At 35.2% G+C, this 23,208-nt stretch overlaps 1 protein-coding gene across 1 annotated transcript; it reads left to right on the plus strand.

Moving 5' to 3' along the window:
• The first annotated feature begins 4,008 nt into the window (after positions 1-4,008).
• LOC133804495 (RGG repeats nuclear RNA binding protein A-like) lies at positions 4,009-8,527 on the plus strand. The gene is made up of 7 exons (XM_062242649.1): positions 4,009-4,521; positions 5,502-5,790; positions 5,883-5,948; positions 6,054-6,186; positions 6,812-6,967; positions 7,061-7,117; positions 8,020-8,527. Exons 1-7 carry the CDS (start codon positions 4,311-4,313, stop codon positions 8,206-8,208), a joined length of 1,101 nt encoding a protein of 366 aa, XP_062098633.1. The 5' UTR covers positions 4,009-4,310; the 3' UTR covers positions 8,209-8,527.
• Positions 8,528-23,208: the final 14,681 nt, after the last annotated feature.

Consider the following 23,208-nt stretch of genomic DNA (forward strand, 5'->3'; position numbering starts at 1 on the left):
AGTACGGACTAACTCACGTGGGCTATTAAGGGGATCCTGGGGACAGGATCTGTCAGAGTACTGGCATTACTGTTTCCTAGGAACAGTTTACGTTTCGTGCATACCCCATTCTGCAGGTTAGTTAGGGAGACTAACCTCCGGATTTTTCGGGAACACGTCAGCATCAAGGAAGACGAGGCTTGCCCTATCCGGACGTATGGTCCAGATACATTTACAAATACCCGAGATCGTTTACCTAAGTCATGGTTTGTTTACCAGGACCCAGGTTCGTTTACCAAGGCGAATACCTTGTTAACGACATCTTCTCTTGAATCCAACTTGGTGGGATCTGTCTCCTGGAGTAAGCCATCCGCCATCATTATTTGCATCCCGGATGATGTAGGTTGAAAGTGGTCAGGGAGACAATATGGACCTGCACCTTGGTTCTGGCCCCCTCACTATGTTAATGCTACTTGCCTATCATCGAGCTTAGTATGGTCAGGAACATCAGGGTTTCCTGATTCATTGATCACTAGGTCCAGGTTGAGCTCGAGCCTCTACTAAGGGCCCATGGACCCGTTTGACCCTGCCACGTGTCATAGGTGGAAAATATGGATAACACAAATCAAGAAAATAAAATCAGGCGAAACAAATCAATCAACAAAGCTAATTTTTATTTTTATGCAATCATCGAAACATGTTTCCTATGTATTTTAATATAATTTTTTCGTTGAATATGTAATGTTTTTGTTATGCTCTAAAAATAATGTGTAAACCATGGAAATAAATCACATTATATGTTATTGTTCAATCACTCGTTATTCACAGTGTTGACCTGTGAAATTGGCCCACGGTCGTATGTACAGTATACGACACCTTTTGAATGAAATGAATATAATATATGACAGAGTACAAATATCATAAGTAAACATACATAAATTTTATAGTGATTCAGCCCTGTTCTCATGAACATTAATAACCTAATCCACTTAGTCTTTGGTATTGAATCACTTGATAGACAAATACACAGATGAACTGAAGTATTCACTCGTCACCAATTCGCCTAAAGTTTCTCCCCATAAAATATCTCTCTCAAAATTGTTCAAAGAAAGATCCAAAAGTCCCCTTTGGGTCCGTTATTTATAGTACCCAGGGGCTGTTACATGATCAGTAATACTTGAGATCGTGGTTTGGTACACGAATATTGGGTAGTGGAGATACGTGTCCACCTCCCTATGATTATGAGATCATGGGTCTTCTCGTTGTTTCTCTGGATCGTGGTTGACGATGAACGATTGAAACCTTCGGGAAAATTCTAAGTCTTGGTTGGTCTATGAGACTTAGGTGGTAGGCTCGATGACCCTTTAAAGCTTGGGTGCTAGGCCTGATGACCTTCTGGGTGCTAGTCCTGTTGATCTATTGGGTGCTAGGCCTGGTGACCCTCTGGATGCTAGGGTTGCTGATCTTCTAGGTGCTAGGTCGATGACCTTCTCGGTGCTAGGCCTGCTGATCTTTTGGGTGCTAGGCCTAATGATTTTAGCTCGAACAAGCGTGAACTTTATCCAGCAAAGTGTATTTGGGAGTTTAGGCCGACTGCCCTATAAAGAATAGGGTGTGCCGACCACCCTTGTGGCTCTTGAGCATGTCAGGCCGATGAGCCCTAGGGGTTGGGGTCAGGCCGACCACCCCTAGGGGCTAGGGCTAGGGCGACCACCCCTAGGGGGTCTAGGTCTGGTCGACTTCCTTATAGGTCCTATACCTATATTTTTTTGCTCAACGGTCCTTATAGGTCTTGTGTGATGCCACGTGCCACTTTCTCATTCGCCACGTCATTTTTTGAATTTTGAGGGATAATACACAGGGTAACTAGTTACTTGTATACATTATGCAGTTACCTACCATGTTACCACCACAATAGTAAGTAAACTCGTATTAATAGCTAAATAGATACCAAGATACTACCATAACAAAATATAATAATAATAACTGTTTTATTGTGATTAATCATATATATGAAGTATATCACATTCTTAATTCATTTTTGGAGGCAAATGGAATAAACATAATGATTACATAGACTACACATGTTGGGAATTTATGACTTTAAACTTTATTAATCAACAATGCATAATATGAATAGTTCAATATTACAAACCCTATATGCTAATTAAGAATCTTATTCAAAATATGAATGCAAATCTTGATCATCAAGTAAATATATTTATGATATGAATGCAAATATTGAGAACAAAGAATTAAGTGATTAAATGATGAAATATTTAATCATCAATACTGACAACATAAGCAAAATAGAATGATAGAATACAAGATCGGGGTTAGAGAGATGAAACCTTTTGTATTGAGCAACTTGAATCTTCAAACTTGGGGAACTTCTAAGACTTATACACGAATTAACATCATTGTCCAAAATCTTTATTCCAAGCCTTCCCTTTGTTGCTTGAAGCTTCACCAAGATAGAATGCGATTTGGGATTGAACAAGCCTTTGAAACTCACCAATCTAAGCAATATTTTGTGAGTGTCTTGGAAAAAACTTATGATCTTTGAGAGCTAGAGAAAGATATTAGAGAGAGATTGGAGAGAGTGTTCAAGTCTTCCAAAACTCTACGAGAACCTTTTTATAGTGTAGGCACTGCCATTAGGTCTAGCCATATAGGATTGAAGATAAATAGTCATTTGGAGCTTATTTTACGTGTTCGTACAGACACCTCAGACAATACGTCACCTGCATGTAGGCAATGTATCACCTGCTGGGGCTTTTGAGCCCCTTCGCATTTAGGCGATGCAATGCCTCTTAAGAGGCGACACATTGCCACCTCCTCTGTCTTTTGACCCTTCCAATGGTCTTAAAACTGCTCCAAATGATACCAAATTTTTAGGATACTTAGATACTTTCGTGTATCACTTTAGATTCATAAAAGTCACTTTTAGATACCTACTACATAATCTTATGTTTTCACTTCAACTTAAGTGAAAACTGTTAAGTGTTTTGCACCTCAATTTGTAATCATCTTAACTATTATATTTAACCAATCTAAACATTATATACTAATTCTATAATAATTACTTGGTAAATCGGTAAAAAAAAAGATATACATAACAACAGTGTAAAATTTAATATTTTTTACCAAATAGTAAATGGAACACCACTAATCAAGCTACTCACAAAAGTATTCTACACAAAGATGAAGAAAATATTATGTAGTAATTAGAACACAATAACTTCCAAACACATCTTGATTGTATCACTAGAAATGAAAAGAACAATTCAAATATAATTATTACTTAATATTCAAATACTATGTAATTATTAAACATTATGATTAGAATAACTACCAAACATGCTCTCACTATGTTCTAAAATGTGGGATATCAATTCACTATCCTAAAATTTAATATTACAATGTTTAACTTTCCCAAATTGATGGACATACACTTATTATTTCCTCAAAATGGTATTGAAATTTAGAAAATAAAATGTAGTCACCACTATTATGCACATGCAATATAGATAATCATATACATAATTTATACAACATACCATAATAATTGAATGTAAGCTAAGAGAATTGGGTGAAAACATTATCCAAATGCAAAATTGTTGAAAATTATTTGCATGTACAAAATACAAAAAAGGACAAATTAATACGTACAAAATTTTGAAAAAGACAATGACAACTTTATCATGGCATTACAAATCCTCCCCCCACTTGTGGATTAAAATAAATTCCCCTAAAATCTCAATTATTTAATTACAAAAATAAAAAATGAGGACTTTTGATCGACGGCTTAAATCCTTCCACGTGGGAGTGAGATCAACCATTCCAGACCGATAAGCCCAAACCAAAACCCTCCCTTCTCCTCGTCCCGTCCCATCATTTGGTACAATTGTAATTACTTCAAGAACCATAACCCAATTTCGTAATTTCATATTTTCCGTATCTTTAAAAAAATAATTAAATAAATAAATATAAATATAAATTCCGCACGAGTCGAACTCCGTAGAAGAAAAACCGAGAATAATAATATTTTGTTTATTTAGATTGGGTTTGTGTTTCACATTCTCTCTCTCTCTCTCTTCAGTTCTATTCTAGCCGCTAGGGTTTTTCTCTCTCTAACAACACTGAAAAAGTTTCACTCTTTCAGATCTATTTATATACAGAGAAGTACGAATATATATATATTTTTATAAATTTGATATGGAGTTGTTTTTAAGCTAGGGTTGCGTGGTCGCCCTTCACTGTGAGATTCTCTCTCAGCGAGTTTTTGGTTTTTTGTTCTTTTCGGTTGTCGAGCTTTTCAGTATTCGGGAATGGCGACCGCAAACCCCTTTGATTTGTTGGGGGATGATGATGCTGAGGACCCATCGCAGTTGATCGCTGCTCAGAAGCAGGCGGCGGCTGCTGCTGCTGCTGCGGCGCCGACGAAGAAGGCTCAGGCTCAGGGAAAGCCGGCCGCTTCTCCTGCTCTGCAGAGTAAGGCGGCTAATCTGCCTTCCAAGCCTCTCCCTCCTGCTCAGGCTGGTGAGTTTTTGAGTAGCTTTTGTGCTGTGAATGAATCTTTTTGTTGTAGTTTGGTTGAGTCTTTGGATTGGTTTTATGAGTTATTTGAATGTTTATCTTTGGTTTTGATTGGAAGTGTTACTTTTTGTTATGGATTTTAGCTGTGAGGGAAGTGTTTCTGCGAGCTTAATGCTTTTTGTTGTATTTGGATGTATACATGTATGTATATTTATTGAGAGACGATATACTTTATTTGGGGTCAGTTTTAGCCAATGTTTATTTTTAATTTTCATGCAGGGTCGAATGGTGGGTCTTGGGTATTTTTTCTTATTCCCATATATGCTTACAAGTGACATTGCTTTCCTTTTTATACCGTGTCTCTGTGCTTTTTGATGGTTTGGAAATAAAATATCGCATTTTTACCTGAACTTTAAATAAATAATGACAGCTTAATCGTGGTTATGCAATGGTTTTAATTCTGCTGTAAAATAAATGTATCGTTTGAAGTAGCAGTTTTAAGTATCAATGCTTTATACTTCAATTGAACTGAGGTCTTTTGTTTTTCCTTTGTTGGGGATTTTTTTTTACTGATATGCATTTCAAGGAATATTTGATGTCGAAACTGAACAAATTTAATGTGTCATGTTATTGTTTTTCAAGGAACGACCAATATGATAAGTGATAGTTGGTATTTAATAAGCTTTGTACTATTTGCTATGCTAGGAAGGCGTTTTCAATGAATTTTTTATAGGAAAACAGTCTTATAAATGGCTGTGGGTGTTGGTTTAACGTGCTGTTGGATTTATTTCAATGATAAATTTAATTTTTTTGTGCAAAATGTTTACAATCTTTGCCGTTTTTCGGTACTTCTATATCAATGGATTTTTTTTTAATGGTGATTTATATTTGTTTCCTTATCTTCTTAAATCACTCTAGCTATGGATGGTTTTCTGTGTATCCCACTCAACTAATTATGTGTTATTTTGCTTTATTTCGAGTAGTGAGAGAGTCCAAGAATGAATCTGGTCGAGGTGGACGTGGGGGTGGCCGTGGTTATGGCCGTGGTCGTGGCAGTGGTGGTGGGTTCAATCGTGGATTTTCGAACAGTGAACAAAGCCCTGCTGGTCAGGGTGCTGTTGAGGAGGGAGATTCTGGGAGAGAGAGGCGTGGCTATGGTGGACCTCGTGGTGCTTACCGTGGTGGTCGTCGTGGTGATTTCAGTAATGGAGAAGGTGGTGAGGGAGAACGCTCTCGCAGGCCATTTGAGCGCCGTAGTGGAACTGGGCGAGGGTGATTATTGTCTCTTTAACTGTCCATTTAATTACCAAATTACTTTCGCTGTATATTTATAGGCATTTAATATGAATATTTCATGTGTGCAGAAGTGAATTTAAACGTGAAGGGGCTGGCCGTGGGAACTGGGGAACAGATACTGATGCATTTGCTCCGTAAGTATCCACTTTCCTAATTTACATATTCCCTTTGATATGGATCCCTTGCTACACATTTTTTTTAAACCTGACCTTTTTGTTCATGATTGTGCCATACTCAAGAGTAACTGAAGAAGCCGTCAATGAGACTGAAAAGAACATCGGTGATGAGAATCCTGCAGGGGAAGGTGCTGCTGCAGATGGAAACAAGGAGGTCCCTCCTAATGAACAAGAAGAAAAAGAGCCTGAGGATAAGGTGAATGGTTTTCTTGTAATTTAACATTTTTTGGTTGCTCCTTATCTTTGAATTCATTAGTTTTCAAATGAGAGATCTACGGGACGAATTGGGTTAAACTAATTCTTAGTGGGATATAGATTTCTTTTTCTTTTTTCCTAGGGTGATAGGGTTTCATAAAGAGGTTCTTTTTTTGCCTTTATTCTTTCTCATGCATAAAATAAGCAAATGTATGTGTTTAGGTTTGGTAGTTTATAAAAGAGGACAATTTAAGTTGCTGTTTGTGTGTAAAGTTAGTCTTGGGGAGAAAAAAAGCTTTATTGTGTTCATATAGAAGTTGCAGAACAGCAGGAGTTTGCAACCTGGTAGTGAATTTTATATTTGATTTGTCCTAATAGTGTCTGTAGGATCACTATGTGGTAACAAGGCTATCTCCGAAGGTTCCTTGTTTAAATTCTTACGAATTGTTTGATCAGTTCTGTATTGTTTAACAAGTATTTGAGTTCATAGGTATTTGCATTACGAGTATTTTACTGAAGTTGAAGTCTACTGTGACATTAGTTGACATTTCTTCTGTGATTAATGCCTCTTATGAGATGAATATACCAAATATTCTGACGTATATTATTTTATGTTTGGTCAATAGGAGATGACACTGGAGGAGTATGAAAAGGTTCTGGAGGAGAAGAGAAAGGCTTTGCAGACACAAAAGGCTGAAGAGAGAAAGGTGGATGCTAAAGAGTTTGCATCCATGCAACAGATTTCAAGCAAGAAAGAGAATCAGGACATCTTTATCAAATTGGTGATTACAATGAGCCCTTTGGTTATGATTTTATATACCAAAATCGAACTTGATGATAACTGTCCTTACCACTTGAATTCTTGATTTGTTTAGGGTTCTGAGAAGGACAGGAAGAAGGAGGCTGCTGAAAAGGAGGAAAGGGCAAAGAAGGTTGTGCTTGCTGTTCTATCGTTTTCGATTTTCGATTTCTTATATTGTGCTGTTGATTGATTTTACATTAAGGTTTATATTTCCTAATTGTATTACAGGTTCCCATTTCTTTGTTTTGATGGAAGAACAGTTTTACTTCCCCCCCCCCCCCCTCCTTTTCCTCACAGTTCAAACTCTTGATGAGCATGAATACTGGTTTTTATCTATTTAACCTATCTTGTTAGTTTTTATATCACTTGTTGGGTTGGCTATTTAGGCAGTTGGCCTGATCCCTTTTCCTCACAGTTCAAACTCTTGATGAGCATGGATACTGGTTTTTGTCTATTTAACCTATCTTGTTTGTTTTTATATCACTTGTTGGGTTGGCTATTTAGGCAGTTGGCCTGATCCCTCTGTGTTTTTGTATGCAGCTTCTATTTAAAGGTTAATTTGCCCTGTTTTGCCATTTTAGTTATATTGGATTCCAGTACATGGTTAGAAACTAGAAGGTTAGGACCTAGGCTGCTGGTATATGACGGTCATATAAGAGCATGCTAGTGTCAAAATGATTTTTGCAAATGAGAATTTCCGTCTGTATATTGTTCATTATGCTCATTTATAGAGTTGAAAGAAAAGCATGTGATGATCTTTAACGTCTACTTTGCCATCCTTGCTTTATGTTTTTTTAGTTTAGTGAGTAATATTTTGTTGATAGATAACTTAGGCATTAGATTAGGAAAGGTATTTTGACTTGGATCCCTCATTTGTCTTGCATCTGAGATTAGTTTTAACCATGGCTGTATGCTTATTCTCGTCTATTTAATTCTCGCTACTATCTTTTATGATGCTCTCCTAGTTGTTGCATTCCATTTTTTCTGGTTGTTTACTGACTGTATTTTACTTTGGTGGTGTGCTGTTCTTAGTCTGTTAGCATCAACGAGTTCTTAAAGCCTGCTGAGGGAGAAAGGTTCTTCACTCCGGGCGGTCGAGGCCGAGGTAGGGGCCGTGGTGGTTCAAGAGGAGGAGGGAACGTTGGAAACTACCAGAGCAGCAATGTGTCTGCCCCATCTATTGAAGATCCTGGACACTTCCCAACCTTGGGTGGAAAGTGAGACACCCGAGAACCCCAATTTACATAATGCTCTATTTTAGATTTTGGGTTCTTTTCTTTAATCTGAAGCAGGAAATTGACATGAATAATTGGATTTTTTCCATTAATAGTTTTTCTTGTCCTTCCTTTTTTGCTCACTCTTGTGCCTTAGATGTAAATTTCAGGCATTTTCTATGTTCCCCTCTAGTTTTCTTTTCTTTTTTTCATTTTTCTTTTTCTCTTAATGGGACTTGGGGGCATATGAAAAGGGATTTATTTATGGATAAAAATCTCATCGTTGACCAGTTTTGTTTTGAAATAGATATCTAGACATTTTCTGATTTTACCTGGAAAAGGTTGTGGGGACCTCTGTTTCTCTTTTTCTTTTTGTACTTAATTTTAAATGTCCAATCATTATCCCTATTAGGATTTGCAAATATAACCCGATTAGAATTAGATTTTGGAATAAATTACACATGTTTCTTGCTTAATATCTGAAAAATGTTATTTAAAAAAAAAAAAAATTCTTGCGAGTTATTTTGATTTATAAACATTTTCATGGTTTTTTTATATATAAAAACGTGTATGGTTTAATGTAATTGAAATAAGTTTATCAATCTGATATATTGATATTTTTATAACTCGTCTCTTTTACCAAATTTATAGTCGACTATTTGTTTTCTATTTTTCATATATATTAAATGTCCCTAGTTTTAATTTTCTTAACACTTGCATTGCATGTCACTCAAGTTTAGTCTTACAAAAATCAAAATAAGAAAAATCTTTGTATTCCACTCCAAAATGACAAAATGAAAAAGAAATTTACGATGCTTTAATCTAATTACAAAAATATGTACCCTCTCTTCCTCTTCTATTTCCATCGCCAATGTTGACATGTATAGTCTAGAAATGAGAAATGAGAAAATCTGCATCCCTGAACAAAGATGTCTCATCTTTCTCTCTTTTTCACTCTTCATATATAGGGTTTAATTATTATTTTTTTTTGTAGCCAGTGGTTGCAATCTAGTTTTTGTATAACCCAGTTTGTTTTGTAAATATTATTTATAGAAATATAGGGCTGTTATGAGAACAAAAAATAATTTTTGTAGCTTTAAAAAAACAATATGTTTTTAGTTAATATTTTCTAAAATTAATTTTTTAGTTTTATTCTTTTTAAATCTTAAATAAAAAATTAACAAATATATTTACAAAAAGAAACATCTAAGGAGGCAAAATTTGAAGAAATAGAAATTGAGAAGAGAGAAATTAATCCAAGAAAAAATTAGAGAGAAGGTGATGAGAAGAAACTGAAGAGAGAGAAGTGAGTAGAAAGAAAGTGATGAGAGAGGAAATGGCGAGAGAGAAAAAATTATGAGAGAGAAAATGATGATATATTAAGTGATGAGAAAGAAAGTAAGGATATAGTAAGTGATGAAAGATAAAATGATGACATAATAAATGATGCAAGACAAAATAAGGAGATAAAAAATGATGAAAGAAAAAATAAAAAGATAGAAAGTGAGGAGAGAGAAAATAGCGAGAGAGAAAGTGAAGAGAGAAAAGGTAAAGGGAGAGAAAGTGATGAGAGAGAAAATAAAGAAATAGAAAATGATGCGAGAGAAAGTGATGTGAGAGAAACTAATGAGAGAGAAAATTATGTGACAATAAATGATGTTAGATAATAAAAAAAAAATAGACAACAACAGAAAACAACTTGTTGTTTTCAAAATTTTCTATTTTTTGTAACTTTGTTTTTAACAATTATTTTCTGAAAACAATGTCAAACACCCCAACTTGTTTTTAAAAAATAGTTTTTAGCTTTTAAAAAGAAAATACAGTTTTTTAGTTAAGGAGAACCTAGTGACCATAGATAACATATCGTGAATATATATATATATATATGAATAATTTTATGTTTGTTTATTTCTCTTGTTTCATCCAAGTTGGGAATATAGGATATAATATCCGTTTACAGTGAAAAGAGTTGGGAAGACGTTGTTAATAATAGAATACCGAGAGAAATATGTAAGAACTTTCCATCCAAGATTCAATAGTTGGTCCATTCTTAGCCTTGGTAAAGTCCATCTTGTTGTGATAGGAATGAATAAGAGCAAATAAGTTTTAGCTAATGTAATAAATATACCAATTGTCGGTTCAAAAACCCCATATGTTTTATTTATTTAAAAAAACTTATAAACAAATATGTATGAAATAGAAATATTTAAACCGCTCAAGTAAAGAACTGTTACAAATAATAAACAAACTAATAAGTTTAGATAGGAAGCAACGTAAAATAAACTAAATTTGATCTCTGGGTATTCAGTTTGATAACCTGCTACTAATTCTTTTTCTGCTTCTGGTAAATCAAAAGGTAATATTTCACATTCTACTAGCGAATAAATTATAAAAATTATAAACCCTGTAGGTTGACGCCACAAATTCCATCCCAAAAATCATATTTTGATTGGGCCAAACGCCCTCATATTTTTTTAGTTTTGTTATAGAAATATATTGTTTAATTAAGAATTAGCCCATAATATTGTTTACAAAAATGTTTATTTATTTATATTTTTTCAAGTTTGTTAAAAAAAAAAAATCTTTGTTATTCCATATTTACGATGATTGAATTTGAAGTTTACAAGGAGATAAGAATAGTATATAATTCTTATTAAATATGTTTGAATTCACAATTTATTTAGCCAAATAATTTTAAGATATTAATTAATTGAAAATATACATTTATTATAAGTCAACATCAAATTAGATGCGGTCTACTGTGCCTCAGCAAAGCATTGTAGACCATGACAATTTATTTTTAATATTATAGTATTATAATAATTATTATGGTTGAATAAAATAGCATAATAAAAATACATTATATTTTATTAGAGAATATATTTTTAGTGTTGTGGTTGGATTAAAAAATTTATATACTGCTAAAATTACATAATTTTGTGTTGTTTCAATATATATTTTGTGTTATGTGTTGGAAATGCTCTAAATCTAAAGTTTTCTATAAATTAATTCTCATAATATTTGTACCATATCATGATACACCGAAATAAATGAATTTGTGTGATATTTGAGACATTTAATTTTTGTACTGATTTATTATTAATATATGAAATATGAATATTAAATTGCTTTGTTTTTGACAAAAATAATGATAAAGTATGTAAATTCGATAAAGGGTTTTTGGCGGTGAAAATACCAAATATTTTTACACTGTTCTACTTTTACACCCAATCTTTATTTTTTGCGATGAATATATCCAAACCCACATGAACTGTGTCTCCGTCACTACGCAACCCCTAACAGTGTTAAAAACGCTTACGTGTACAAACCCAGACACATATGCTTTAAAATATTAATTGCAAAAAAAAAAGTTTTCCAGTGGCTTAAAAAACATATGCTTTCTTTATACCCACATTTCAGTAAGAAAAAGCAAACCCACACTCAAAGGTTTTTTTGAAACTAATTTCTTGAGACTGAAGATTACATCTGGGAAGATCATAGAAGACGACGAGTAGAAGTAGGAGGAGGAGGAATTGGAACAAAATGCCCGTGCTTCAGACTGAGGACGAATAACCCCCTGAATATGGTAAGCCACGAACGAACTAAACTAAGCTTAATGCCAATGTTTTTCTGGGTTTTTCTTGGTATTGCAAATAGGGCATTTTGTTTTGAGGAATGAAATGGTTATATCTGTATATGAGCTTAGGGGAGGATTTTTATAGTTTCTACGGCAAAAAAATGTTTTATTTTTTATTTGTTTTTAGGTAGTTAGACATTTATGTCTACCTCAGAGAAACATTTACTTTGGAATCTTTTTTTGGACTTGTATGCTAAGCAAGTGGGGTTCAATTGTCTGACTGTGTTGTGCATGCACTTTTGTGGGATAATCTTTGTTTTGTTTGGGTAATGTGCTTTGTCGTATATCACATGAGTTTGTCCATTTTCCCACTAACTTTCTTTGTATTTTTTTTATTATCTGATATGCTAGATCTGTGTGGGGGCCATTTTACTGTGGCAATGCACCATGGGGGAAATTTCTTCACTCCATTTGGCAACAAAAGATATCATGGAGTCAAAGTTTCTTTTTTTGACTGGAATCACACTGATTACTTCAGTAGATATGAGTTGGATTGGATGGTGCAATGCTTAGGGTATAAATTGCCTATGAGTTTTTTGTGAAAGCCTAAGGAGAAGCATTTGAATTTTTCTGAAATGGTAATTGGTGATAAACAAGTGATTGAAATGGATGAAGATATGATGAGAAGAAAGTATAGACAAGTGGATATTTTTGTGGTCCAACCAGAAAGAACTTTGGAGTTGGAATGAAGTAAGGAGAAAGATGCAATTCCTTATATCCCAGAACTTTCAAAGAAGATGGTGTGCACAATAGAAGAGTTGCCTGATGATACCACTATCCCAGCAGATGTAGTGGTCAACCCATTCTCAGATGATGAAGATCCTTGGTTTGATCACAATGAAATTAGATATGAGGATGTTCTTGAAGTTGTAGACATTGATTCTGTGAACTCTGAAGATGAGGAAAATGTAGATGATGAGGACCCTTTTTTTGTTGTCAATATGCTAGAGGAATGGGCACAATCTAGTTGTGTCATTGAAAACTTGCTTGATGATGCAGATGTATTTGTCGATGTGGTTGTCAATCCAAACCCAATTATGCTGCAGAAGAGGCCCAAGTTGGAGAAGAGGTCGAATAAGAAGGGCTGAATAAAGTGTCACAAACTGTTGAGGAGGCCCAATTTAATGATGTTGATGAGCATTCTCTAGAGATTCAGCATGATGAAGTTGATGTTGGTGAGAATATTCAGAGTGAAGGTGATGTTGGTGAAGGGGGTCTAGAGAGCCAGCATGATAAAGCTGCTGTTAATGAGAATGAGCAAAATGAAGGTGAAGGTAATGAAGAGTCTGGATTTGTTATGGAGGAGGAGGAGTACATGCAGAATGAGGGTGAGGCTGAAGAGATGTTTGCTAATGCTAACCTGCAACATGGTGGCATTCAGTTACAGAAGGTTGTAGCCAAGTTGATCAAAATGATGATCAAGGTGCTTACGTTAGTGATGAAGACATGCAAAGTTTGTCTAGTTCAGATGAGGATGGTAATGCCAAGAGGAGGAGAAGGTCCAACAACCAATTCAATCATGAAACAAACATGGATAACTTCAGATTTAAATTAGGCATGCTTTTTGCTCTTGTGGACCAATTTAGGACTGCATTGAAGGAGTATTTTATTAAGATTAACAGGGAGTATGTTTGGCTGGCCAATGAACAAAGGAGGGTAAGGGCAAAATGCAAGAGTGCAGGCTGCAATTGGGTCATTTATGCATGTGTCCAACTGTCAGACAAGCGCTCCTTCAGGGTAAATACATTGGTGGATAAGCACGCGTGTGGATTGGTTTTCAACAACAAACATGCAACCTCCACTTGGCTTGCGAAGCATTATCTTGAATAGTTCAGAATAAACCCAAACTTAACTTACACAGGTTTCATGCAGCTAACAACACGTACTCAGTTTTCAAGAAGAATAAGGTCAATTTTCTACAGAGCAAATAATTGTGCAAAAGTGATGTTAGAGGGGACTGTAAGGGAACATTATGTCATACTGGAAGATTATGGCAAGCAACTGTTAGAGACAAATCCTGGGAGCACATCAATATTGAAAACCAGAATGCAGGATGGAAAGAGGTTATTTGAAAGGGTGTATATATGTCTTAAAGCTTGTAAAGATGGATTCCTCAATGGTTGTAGGCCCTTATCTGCTTGGATGATTGTTTTTTAAAATGATATTGCAAAGGAATGTTATTAGCTGCAATTGACATTGATGCAGCAAATGGCATGTGTTCCAGTGGCTTATGTTGTAGTGGAGAAGGAGTACACAGGTAGCTGGACATGGTTTTTAAATTTATTGAAGGAGGATTTGAAGATTGATGAACCAGAGAGAATAACAATGCTTTCAGATAGGAAAAAGGGCTTAGAAAAGGCATTAAGTATTGTATTTCAAGGTTCGAAAGTGAGTTTTTGTGTGAGACATATGCATGCCAATTTTAAGAAGCAATTCCCTGGACTCTTAAGCAAATGTTGTGGGCCGCTGCAGGGCAACAACTAAAGTGGAATGGAAAAATAGGATGAATGAAATTAAGCAAGAGAATGTCAAGGCATATAAATGGTTGATGAAAAAAAACTCAGAAGAATGGACCAAGTCTCATTTCAGGGAGCATGTGAAATGTGACATTCTTATTAATAACCTCCGTGAAAGTTTCAACAATGTTATTCTTGATGCCAGAGACAAATCTATTATCACTATGGTAGAAAATATTATGTATTGGATGATGAGTTTGTTCTGCAATAGAAGAATGAGTGTCTCTAAGTGGGTGCATCCTGTTTCCAAAAGAATTATGGACATCATTGAGAAAAACAAGAATGTTGCTAAGCATTGTTTCCCTATGCTTGCTGGAGGTGGTAAGTTTCAGGTAAATTTATTGCAAAGCATCAATGCTCAGTCATTTGTTGTGAACTTGGAAATGAAAACATGCACACATGTAGGCTATTCCAATTGTTTGGCATACCGTATGGGCAAGCTTTAGCTGTTATCTAGTTTTCAAACCTAGATCCAGTGGGATTCATAGATGACTACTACAAGAGGCAAGTATATGAAGCAACTTATGCGACACCAATCGAACCAATGCCTAGCCCAGATAAGTGGTCTGACACTGGTCTGAATCCGATACACCCTCAAACTGAGAAAATTTTACCTGGAAGGCCTAAAAAGTCTAGAAACAAAGAGGCAGATGAACCACCACCTACTACTGCAACAAAAGCTAGGAGAGTTGGCCAAGTTAATCACTGCAGCAATTGCAAGCAGACATGCCATTCACGAGTAACATGCAAGAATGCAACTATGGAGGTAAACTTGGTACTGAATTTGTATTCATTTGCAGTTAAAATGAATGTGATTTGCTTGAGTATGATGAGTTATGTTTTTGGTTTAATTACAGCTTGCAAGGAAAAAAAAGAGAGGAAGACCACCAGCAAAGAATCCTACTACTCAAACTATTAAAAGGAAGGAGCGAGCTAAGAGACATAAGCAAATGAATGGTGGTTCCACATCTCAGACCAACTAAGAAGCTGCTCTTTAATCTTAAACTCTTTTGATGTAGAAAACTTGTTTTCTTTTTGGTGTAGTCGCCATACAATATAGGCATTAGCATACTTTTGGCATGTAGATATTGAGTTTGACTTTATCAATATTTTGGGACATCTTGGCCATTAGGAATACTTTTGACATGTAGACATTATGCTACTTAACAATATGTCATACTTTTGCTCTGTAAAGTTGAAAATATTATTCAATGACAAAATGTCATAGTTTGGTGCATCATTCTATTATGCTTGAAAGAAACACTAAATAAACATATTAGTCTCTTACACTATTTCAATGAAGCCATGATCATCACAAGTAAAATAAACAGGGAATGGTCGAACATTACATCATTTTTTTCAGCCAATACACAATTACAAAAAAAAAAAAAAACATCATCTTCCTCACATTTCCCTTTACCAATCAGGAGCTTGCATGAACTCTTCCATCCAAACTTCCATTCATATAGCCACAATTTCGACATTGAAAAGGCTCCACACTAGGTTCAAAGCAAGGCTTATATCTATCTTCATATTCATAATATCTACCCAGATCACCATCAAACTCATGTACTCTTCCAAGCTAATAATTGTTAGGAAAATATATATTGCATCAATGGATATGGGTAAGAATATTATAACTCTATGCAATAATATTACAAATAAATATAGATTGATTAAATAAGGTTACAACTCTATAACTGAAAGTACAAATAAACAAAATAGAAGAAGAAGAAGAGAAGAAGAATGGAATAGTGAAAAATACAACTCTAAGCAAAAGATTACAAATAAAGTAAAAGTGTTTGGAACAAAAGAAAAGATGATTACAACTCTAAACAAAATTACAAGTAAATAAAACAAGAGGAATGAGAAGAAAAGCAATAGAGGAAATTGTAAGAACAAAACAAAGAAAACTCTCACTTACACAACCTATGTGAAGAGTGTTGGGGATCACCAACTTGAACAAGGTATAAAACCTTTGTCCAAAAGCTTATTTCCCCCTAACTCAAGCACTAAGGGATCTCTCTCAGATATTGGAAATGCTTTCTGGAATTATCAAGCCTCAAGGTGTTTCTAGCCAAGTGCTCTAATGGATAGAAATGTTGTGTCTTACAAGTGAGCTATAGGCTCATGTTTATAGAGTTTAGAGACACCCCTTGAATTTCAAATTCCACCAACCCCCATGGCTGTTACCAATGTTTAATTGGATTAATATGGAATTAAAAAAGATATTTGGGAATTATTTGGGTTTTTTAAGCCGTTCAACAAAGATTGAAAAAACTGAAAATTGGTCAGTTTTTGGCCTATGGCCTCGGCCAGAGACATTAGTGGCCGCGGCCACCAACATTCAGTGGCCGCGGCCACTGACCAATTTCAGCACAAAAAATGTGCTGTTTTCCAAATGGTTCCAAACCCTCCCAAATGATTTTGTAACTCCCAAAACAGATTATTGGGGTTAAAATCATATCTCTAACAGCCATATCACATATGGATTTATGAAATTCATCTCAATATTGTGTAACAACAAATTTACACAATAAAGGGTAATATTTGGAAGTTACAAATTTGTAACACCAAATATGTTACATTATTTGGATATATCTCATATCTAAATATTGGAACTCTTTATTATATGTTACAATATGTGACACTCTTTGTCACATTTATTTAATCTAAAACATTATAATATAATATAATATAATATTACATTATATTATAAAATAATATAACATTCCCCCACTAGATTAAATAGTTATCTATTGTAACACTTATTTAATCAATCATTATATTTTGAAATATAATATATCCCCCACTTGATTAAATAAGAACTCTCTCTTATAGGAGTCATTGCATTAGTGCATAAAGCAAAGTGTTTTTCAACTTGAACTTTACTATAGTGTAATTATCACAAAATTTGTCGAAAATTTGGTTGCACTAGGCATTGAACCATCTTTTCATGATAACAAATCGGTGATAACACACACACCTTTGCGATGTTCACTTGAGACCTCTATGTCTTGCTTTGCAACGTTAATGACCATGTGCACTTTCCATTCATGGAAGTTCTTGAGAATACTCCCAATTCCCATGAGAGGCGGCACCACCCCTAGGTCCATATATGTAGAATTTTTACAGTATTTTGTTACCAAAAATGCTTGTCTTTACAAGACTGAATTCTATTAAAAAACCTTTCGGTTTTAACCCTCCACTTGGTAACACACAAGTACTCAATATCTCAGATGAGACTTGTTTTGAGTACAACTAATATTCACTTGATTGACTTGTTATTACCTATTGAACCTAACACTAGTTGAATAACTAGTGTTAAGATAGGTTACCATCAATTGTGAATCTCTTTTGGAGTTTAAGTCCCATCCCTCGAGATGATGCGGCCACTAAATCCCTCGTTAGCTGCTTAGTGAAAGGATTCGCCAGATTTTCACTTGTTCTCACATAGGATATTGAGATGACTCCTCTTTGAATCAATTCTCTTACATATCCATGTCTTAGACTAATGTGTCTAGACTTCCCATTATACACTCTGCTGTATGCTCTATCCAATGTCGCTTGGCTATCACAATGTATCGATATAGTAGATACATTCTCTTTGATTAGGGGAATCTCTATCAACAAATCCCTTAACCATTCGGCCTCTTTGCCGGTAGCAATTAGAGCTATGAACTCTGCTTTCATAGTGGAATGAGATATACAGGTTTGTTTCTTGGAACCCCAAGAAATTGCACCTCCACCAAGTGTAAATACCCAACCAGTTGTGGACAAGTTGTTCCCAAGATTGGATATCCAACTTGCATCTGTATATCCTTCTAATATCGAAGGAAATTTGGAGTAGTGAAGGCTTAGTACTTTGGTTTTCTTGAGATAACCTAGGACTCTTCCAATTGCCTTCCAGTGATCCACACTTGGATTACTTGTAAACCTACTAAGTTTACTTACAGAAAATGCTATATTAGGTTTAGTACACTGGGCAGCATACATTAGACTCCCTATAGCACTAGCGAACTCCAATTGAGTCACCGCTCTTCCTTCATTCTTCTCTAGTTTTACACTATGATCGAATGGAGTATTGGCATCTTTAACCTTGAGATGGTTAAATTTGTTCAATACTTTCTCAACATAATGGGCTTGCCCTAACGCAAAACCCCAACTATGTTTTTTTACTTTGATACCGAGTATGGTATCAACTTCTCCAAGATCTTTCATCTTGAAGGTTGATGATAGAAACCTCTTCGTTTCTTCTATCCCTTTCATGCTATTACTTAGAATAAGCATGTCATCCACATATAAGCAAACAATGATCACATATCCCTTACAAGTTTTGGAATACAAACACTTGTCTCCATTGTTATGTCTAAACCCATTAGACATGATGGCTTGATCAAATTTCTCATGCCATTGCTTAGGAGCTTGTTACAATCCATATAAGGATTTTACAAGTCTACAAACTTTATGTTCATATTTTGGTAGGACAAACCCTTCGGGTTGTTCCATATAGACCTCCTCATTGAGGTCACCATTAAGGAATGTCGTTTTGACATCCATTTGATGAACATACAAGTTGGGTATGGAAGCTAAAGCGAACAAAATTCTTATAGAAGTTGTTCTTGCAACAGGCGCATAGGTATCGAAATAATCGATACCCTCTTTTTGCCTAAACCCTTTAGCTACTAATCTAGCTTTAAAGGTTTGGATAGTGCCGTCAGTGTGGTATTTTCTCCTAAATACCCACTTACACCCAATTGGCTTAGACCCCGGTGGGAGGTCTACCAATTCCCAAGTGTTATTGAAAAGAATGGAATCCATCTCATCATTGATGGTTTCTTTCCAAAATGCACTATCTCTCGATTGCATAGCTTCTCTATAAGTCTTAGGATCATCCTCAACGAGAAGTACAATAGGAATTTCCCTAATGACTTCCTCTCTATTTCCTTCTACCATGTAGAATGAAATTCGTTGAGGATCTATCTCATCCACTACTAGACTTTTATGATCTTTAAGCCTTTGACTTCTTCTAGGTTCAAAGGGTTGCTTTACCCCCTTTTGAGAATTCTCCTCTTGAGAATCAACTTTGGATGTAGAAGCTTGAGAATTGTTCTCATATAACAAATTCTCTTTTAGAGATGTTGAAGCTTGAGAATTGTTGTCACATAACATATTCTCAAAAAATTCAACTTCTCTAGATTCAATCACAATATTAGACTCTAAGTCTAATAGCTTATAAGCTTTACTATTGTTGGCATAACCAACAAAAGCACACTTTATGGCTCTTGAACCTAACTTTGTTCTATTAGGTTCGTTTTTCTTGCAATATGCAAGACACCCCCACACTTTGAAGTACCTTATGTTGGGTTTTCTTCCTTTCCATAACTCATATGGAGATATCTCATTTTTCTTCATTGGTATTCGATTAAGAATGTGACAAGCGGTTAAAAGCGCGTCACCCCATAAGTTGACGTTCAACTTAGAAAACACCAACATAGAATTTATCATCTCTAGATAAGTCCTATTTTTCCTTTCGGCAACACCATTGTGTTGTGGTGTATAAGGTGCAGTGCACTCATGAATTATACCATTTTCTTCACAAAATGTATTGAATTCATTAGAGAAGTACTCTCCTCCTCTATCACTTCTTAGCACCTTAATCTTTTTATTTAGTTGATTTTCAACTTCTAATTTATACAATTTAAAAGCATCAAAAGTTTCATCTTTATGCTTTAAAAGAAACACATAGGTATATCTACTAAAATCATCTATAAAAGTGAGAAAATACCTTTTACCACCTCTAGTTAAAACACCATTTAATTCACAAAGATCACTATGGATTAAATCTAGTAAATTAGATGATCTTTCTACACTAGGAAATTGTTTTTTTAATCATTTTTGCCTTAACACATGTTTGTTTCACATTTACCATAGTTTTTAATATTGCATGCAATCATACTACATTTTAAAACTATTTTCATGGTTGAAAAACCTATATGCGATAGTCTAAGATGCCACAAAAATAAAGAATCATACTCAACAATATAGACAGAATTAGCATTTTTATTGATAACATTGAAAGTTACATCATTGGTGCACAATTTAACCATTCCCTCATAAGAGTACCTTTTCCCAAGAATACATTTGATTTGGTAAGTATAAGTTTACCGGACTCAAAAACGACTTTAATGCCGGGCTTGCCAAGCAAATCACCACTTACCAAGTTTCTACTCATTTCGGGACATAAAGTACATTCACTAATGTAACTTTCTTGCCGGAGGTGAAGTAGACTTCAATAGTACCTTTGTCAAGTACCTTGGATTTGCCCTCATTGCCCATTTGTATCTCATGGTTTCCCTTTGGCTCTTTAAAGGTCTTGAACAATGATTTGTCATAGGTGATATGGACGGTGGCACATGTACCATACCACCACCCTTTCACCTTGCCTTGGACCGCATTCACCTCACTAAGGGTAGCAACTATGTTTTCCTCTTGAGTTGCTTTCACCTTAGGTCCTTGTTGGTCTTTTTTATGCCTACACTCTCTAGCATAGTGACCCTTTTTCCCACACACAAAGCAAGGACCTTTCTCGCCCTTAAACTTGTTTGGGTTGGTTTTTGGACCCAAAGGTTTCTCATTACCCTTTTTCCCTTTGTTTTTGGGATGTTTTGGTTGTGACACCGCATTTGCTTTGGAAGTCTCTCCATTAGACCCCCCCCCCCCCAATAAGTTTATTTCTACATATCGATTCCTCTTCGATTCGAAAATGTTTTTGGATTTCCTCCAAAGAATAATCCTCATTTTTATGAAGGATTCTTTTCCTATAGCTCTTCCAAGTTGGTGGTAATTTAGCCACTATAGCACCAACTTGAAAGGCCTCGGGAAGCTCAATCTTTAGCCCTTTCAATTTGTTAACAATTATTTGCAATTCATGAATTTGAGGAAGAATAGGTTTATCACCAACAAATTTGAAATCGAAGTATTGAGATATCAAAAACTTTTTGGTACCTTCCTCTTCCGCCTTAAACTTTTTCTCAAGTGCATCCCATATCTCCTTGGCCGATTTGGTCTCGGTGTAGAGGTCATAGAGCCTATCGGATATGGCGTTGAGGATATAACCCCTAAAAAGGAGATTTTCCTCCTCCCTCTTCCTTCTCTTCTCCACCTCCTCAGGAGTGTCTTTGTCGGATGGCTCGGCTAGAGGTGCCAAGGAAGACTCAAGGATGTAGGCGATTTTGAGAGTGGTTAAAAGAAACCTCACATTGTCTTGCCACCTAGTAAAATTGGATCTATCAAACCTATCCAATCTCACTAGGTCTTGGTTCATGATCTTGATTGTCTCCCCTTCTATTGAAACAAAATGGGATAAGCTTTTGAATGTTAGGAAAATATATATTGCCTCAATGGATATGGGTAAGAATATTACAACTCTATGCAATAATATTACAAATAAATATAGATTGATTAAATAAGGTTACAACTCTATAACTGAAAGTACAAATAAACAAAATAGAAGAAGAAGAAGAGAAGAAGAATGGAATAGTGAAAAATACAACTCTAAGCAAAAGATTACAAATAAAGTAAAAGTGTTTGGAACAAAAGAAAAGATGATTACAACTCTAAACAAAATTACAAGTAAATAAAACAAGAGGAATGAGAAGAAAAGCAATAGAGGAAATTGTAAGAACAAAACAAAGAAAACTCTCACTTACACAACCTATGTGAAGAGTGTTGGGGATCACCAACTTGAACAAGGTATAAAACCTTTGTCCAAAAGCTTATTTCCCCCTAACTCAAGCACTAAGGGATCTCTCTCAGATATTGGAAATACTTTCTGAGAATTATCAAGCATCAAGATGTTTCTAGCCAAGTGCTCTAATGGATAGAAATGTTGTGTCTTACAAGTGAGCTATAGGCTCCTATATAGAGTTTAGAGACACCCTTTGAATTTCAAATTCCACCAACCCCCATGGCTGTTACCAATGTTTAATTGGATTAATATGAAATTAAAAAAGAGATTTGAGAGTTATTTGGGTTTTTTGAGCCATTCAACAAAGATTGAAAAAACTTAAAATTGGTCAGTTTTTGGCCTGTGGCCGTGGCCAGAGACATTAGTGGCCGTGGCCACTAGTCTCTGTCCCACAGGTCGCGGCCACCGACCAATTTCAGCACAAAAAATGTGTTGTTTTCCAAACGGTTCCAAACCCTCCCAAATGATTTTGTAACTCCCAAAACAGATTATTGGGGTTAAAATCATATCTCTAACAGCCATATTACATATGACTTTATGAAATTCATCTCAATATTGTGTAACAACAAATTTACACAATAAATGGTAATATTTGGAAGTTACAAATTTGTAACACCAAATATGTTACATTATTTGGATATATTTCATATATCTAAATATTGTAACTCTCTATTATATGTTACAATATGTGACACTCTTTGTCACATTTATTTAATCTAAAATATTATATTATAATATAATATAATATTACATTATGTTATAAAATAATATAACAATAATATATAAAGGAAAAAGAAGACAAAATATAAACTGGCTCACTTTCATCCTATAGCAAGATTTGAACTGTCTCCCTGGATTATCGTCAGTCCATGATGTTCTATCCACCGTTTCTGCCCCACAATCACAATGTTTACGAAAGCTTGAAATACACCTCGTGCCCTAGATCTCGACGACCTCATTTCGGTTCCACCTCGGTTTATTGATTCGCCCCAAGACACACTCGGGTCTTCCCCTTTCATCTCCTATCTTCTTCTTCTTCTTCTTCGTCTTTGATGGTTTACAAGAATTTATGGGTTAATGTCAACAATGGAGATCTCTCGTGCA

The sequence above is a fragment of the Humulus lupulus genome, chromosome X, assembly GCF_963169125.1.
Source record: "Humulus lupulus chromosome X, drHumLupu1.1, whole genome shotgun sequence".
NCBI classification, from domain to species: Eukaryota; Viridiplantae; Streptophyta; class Magnoliopsida; order Rosales; family Cannabaceae; genus Humulus; species Humulus lupulus.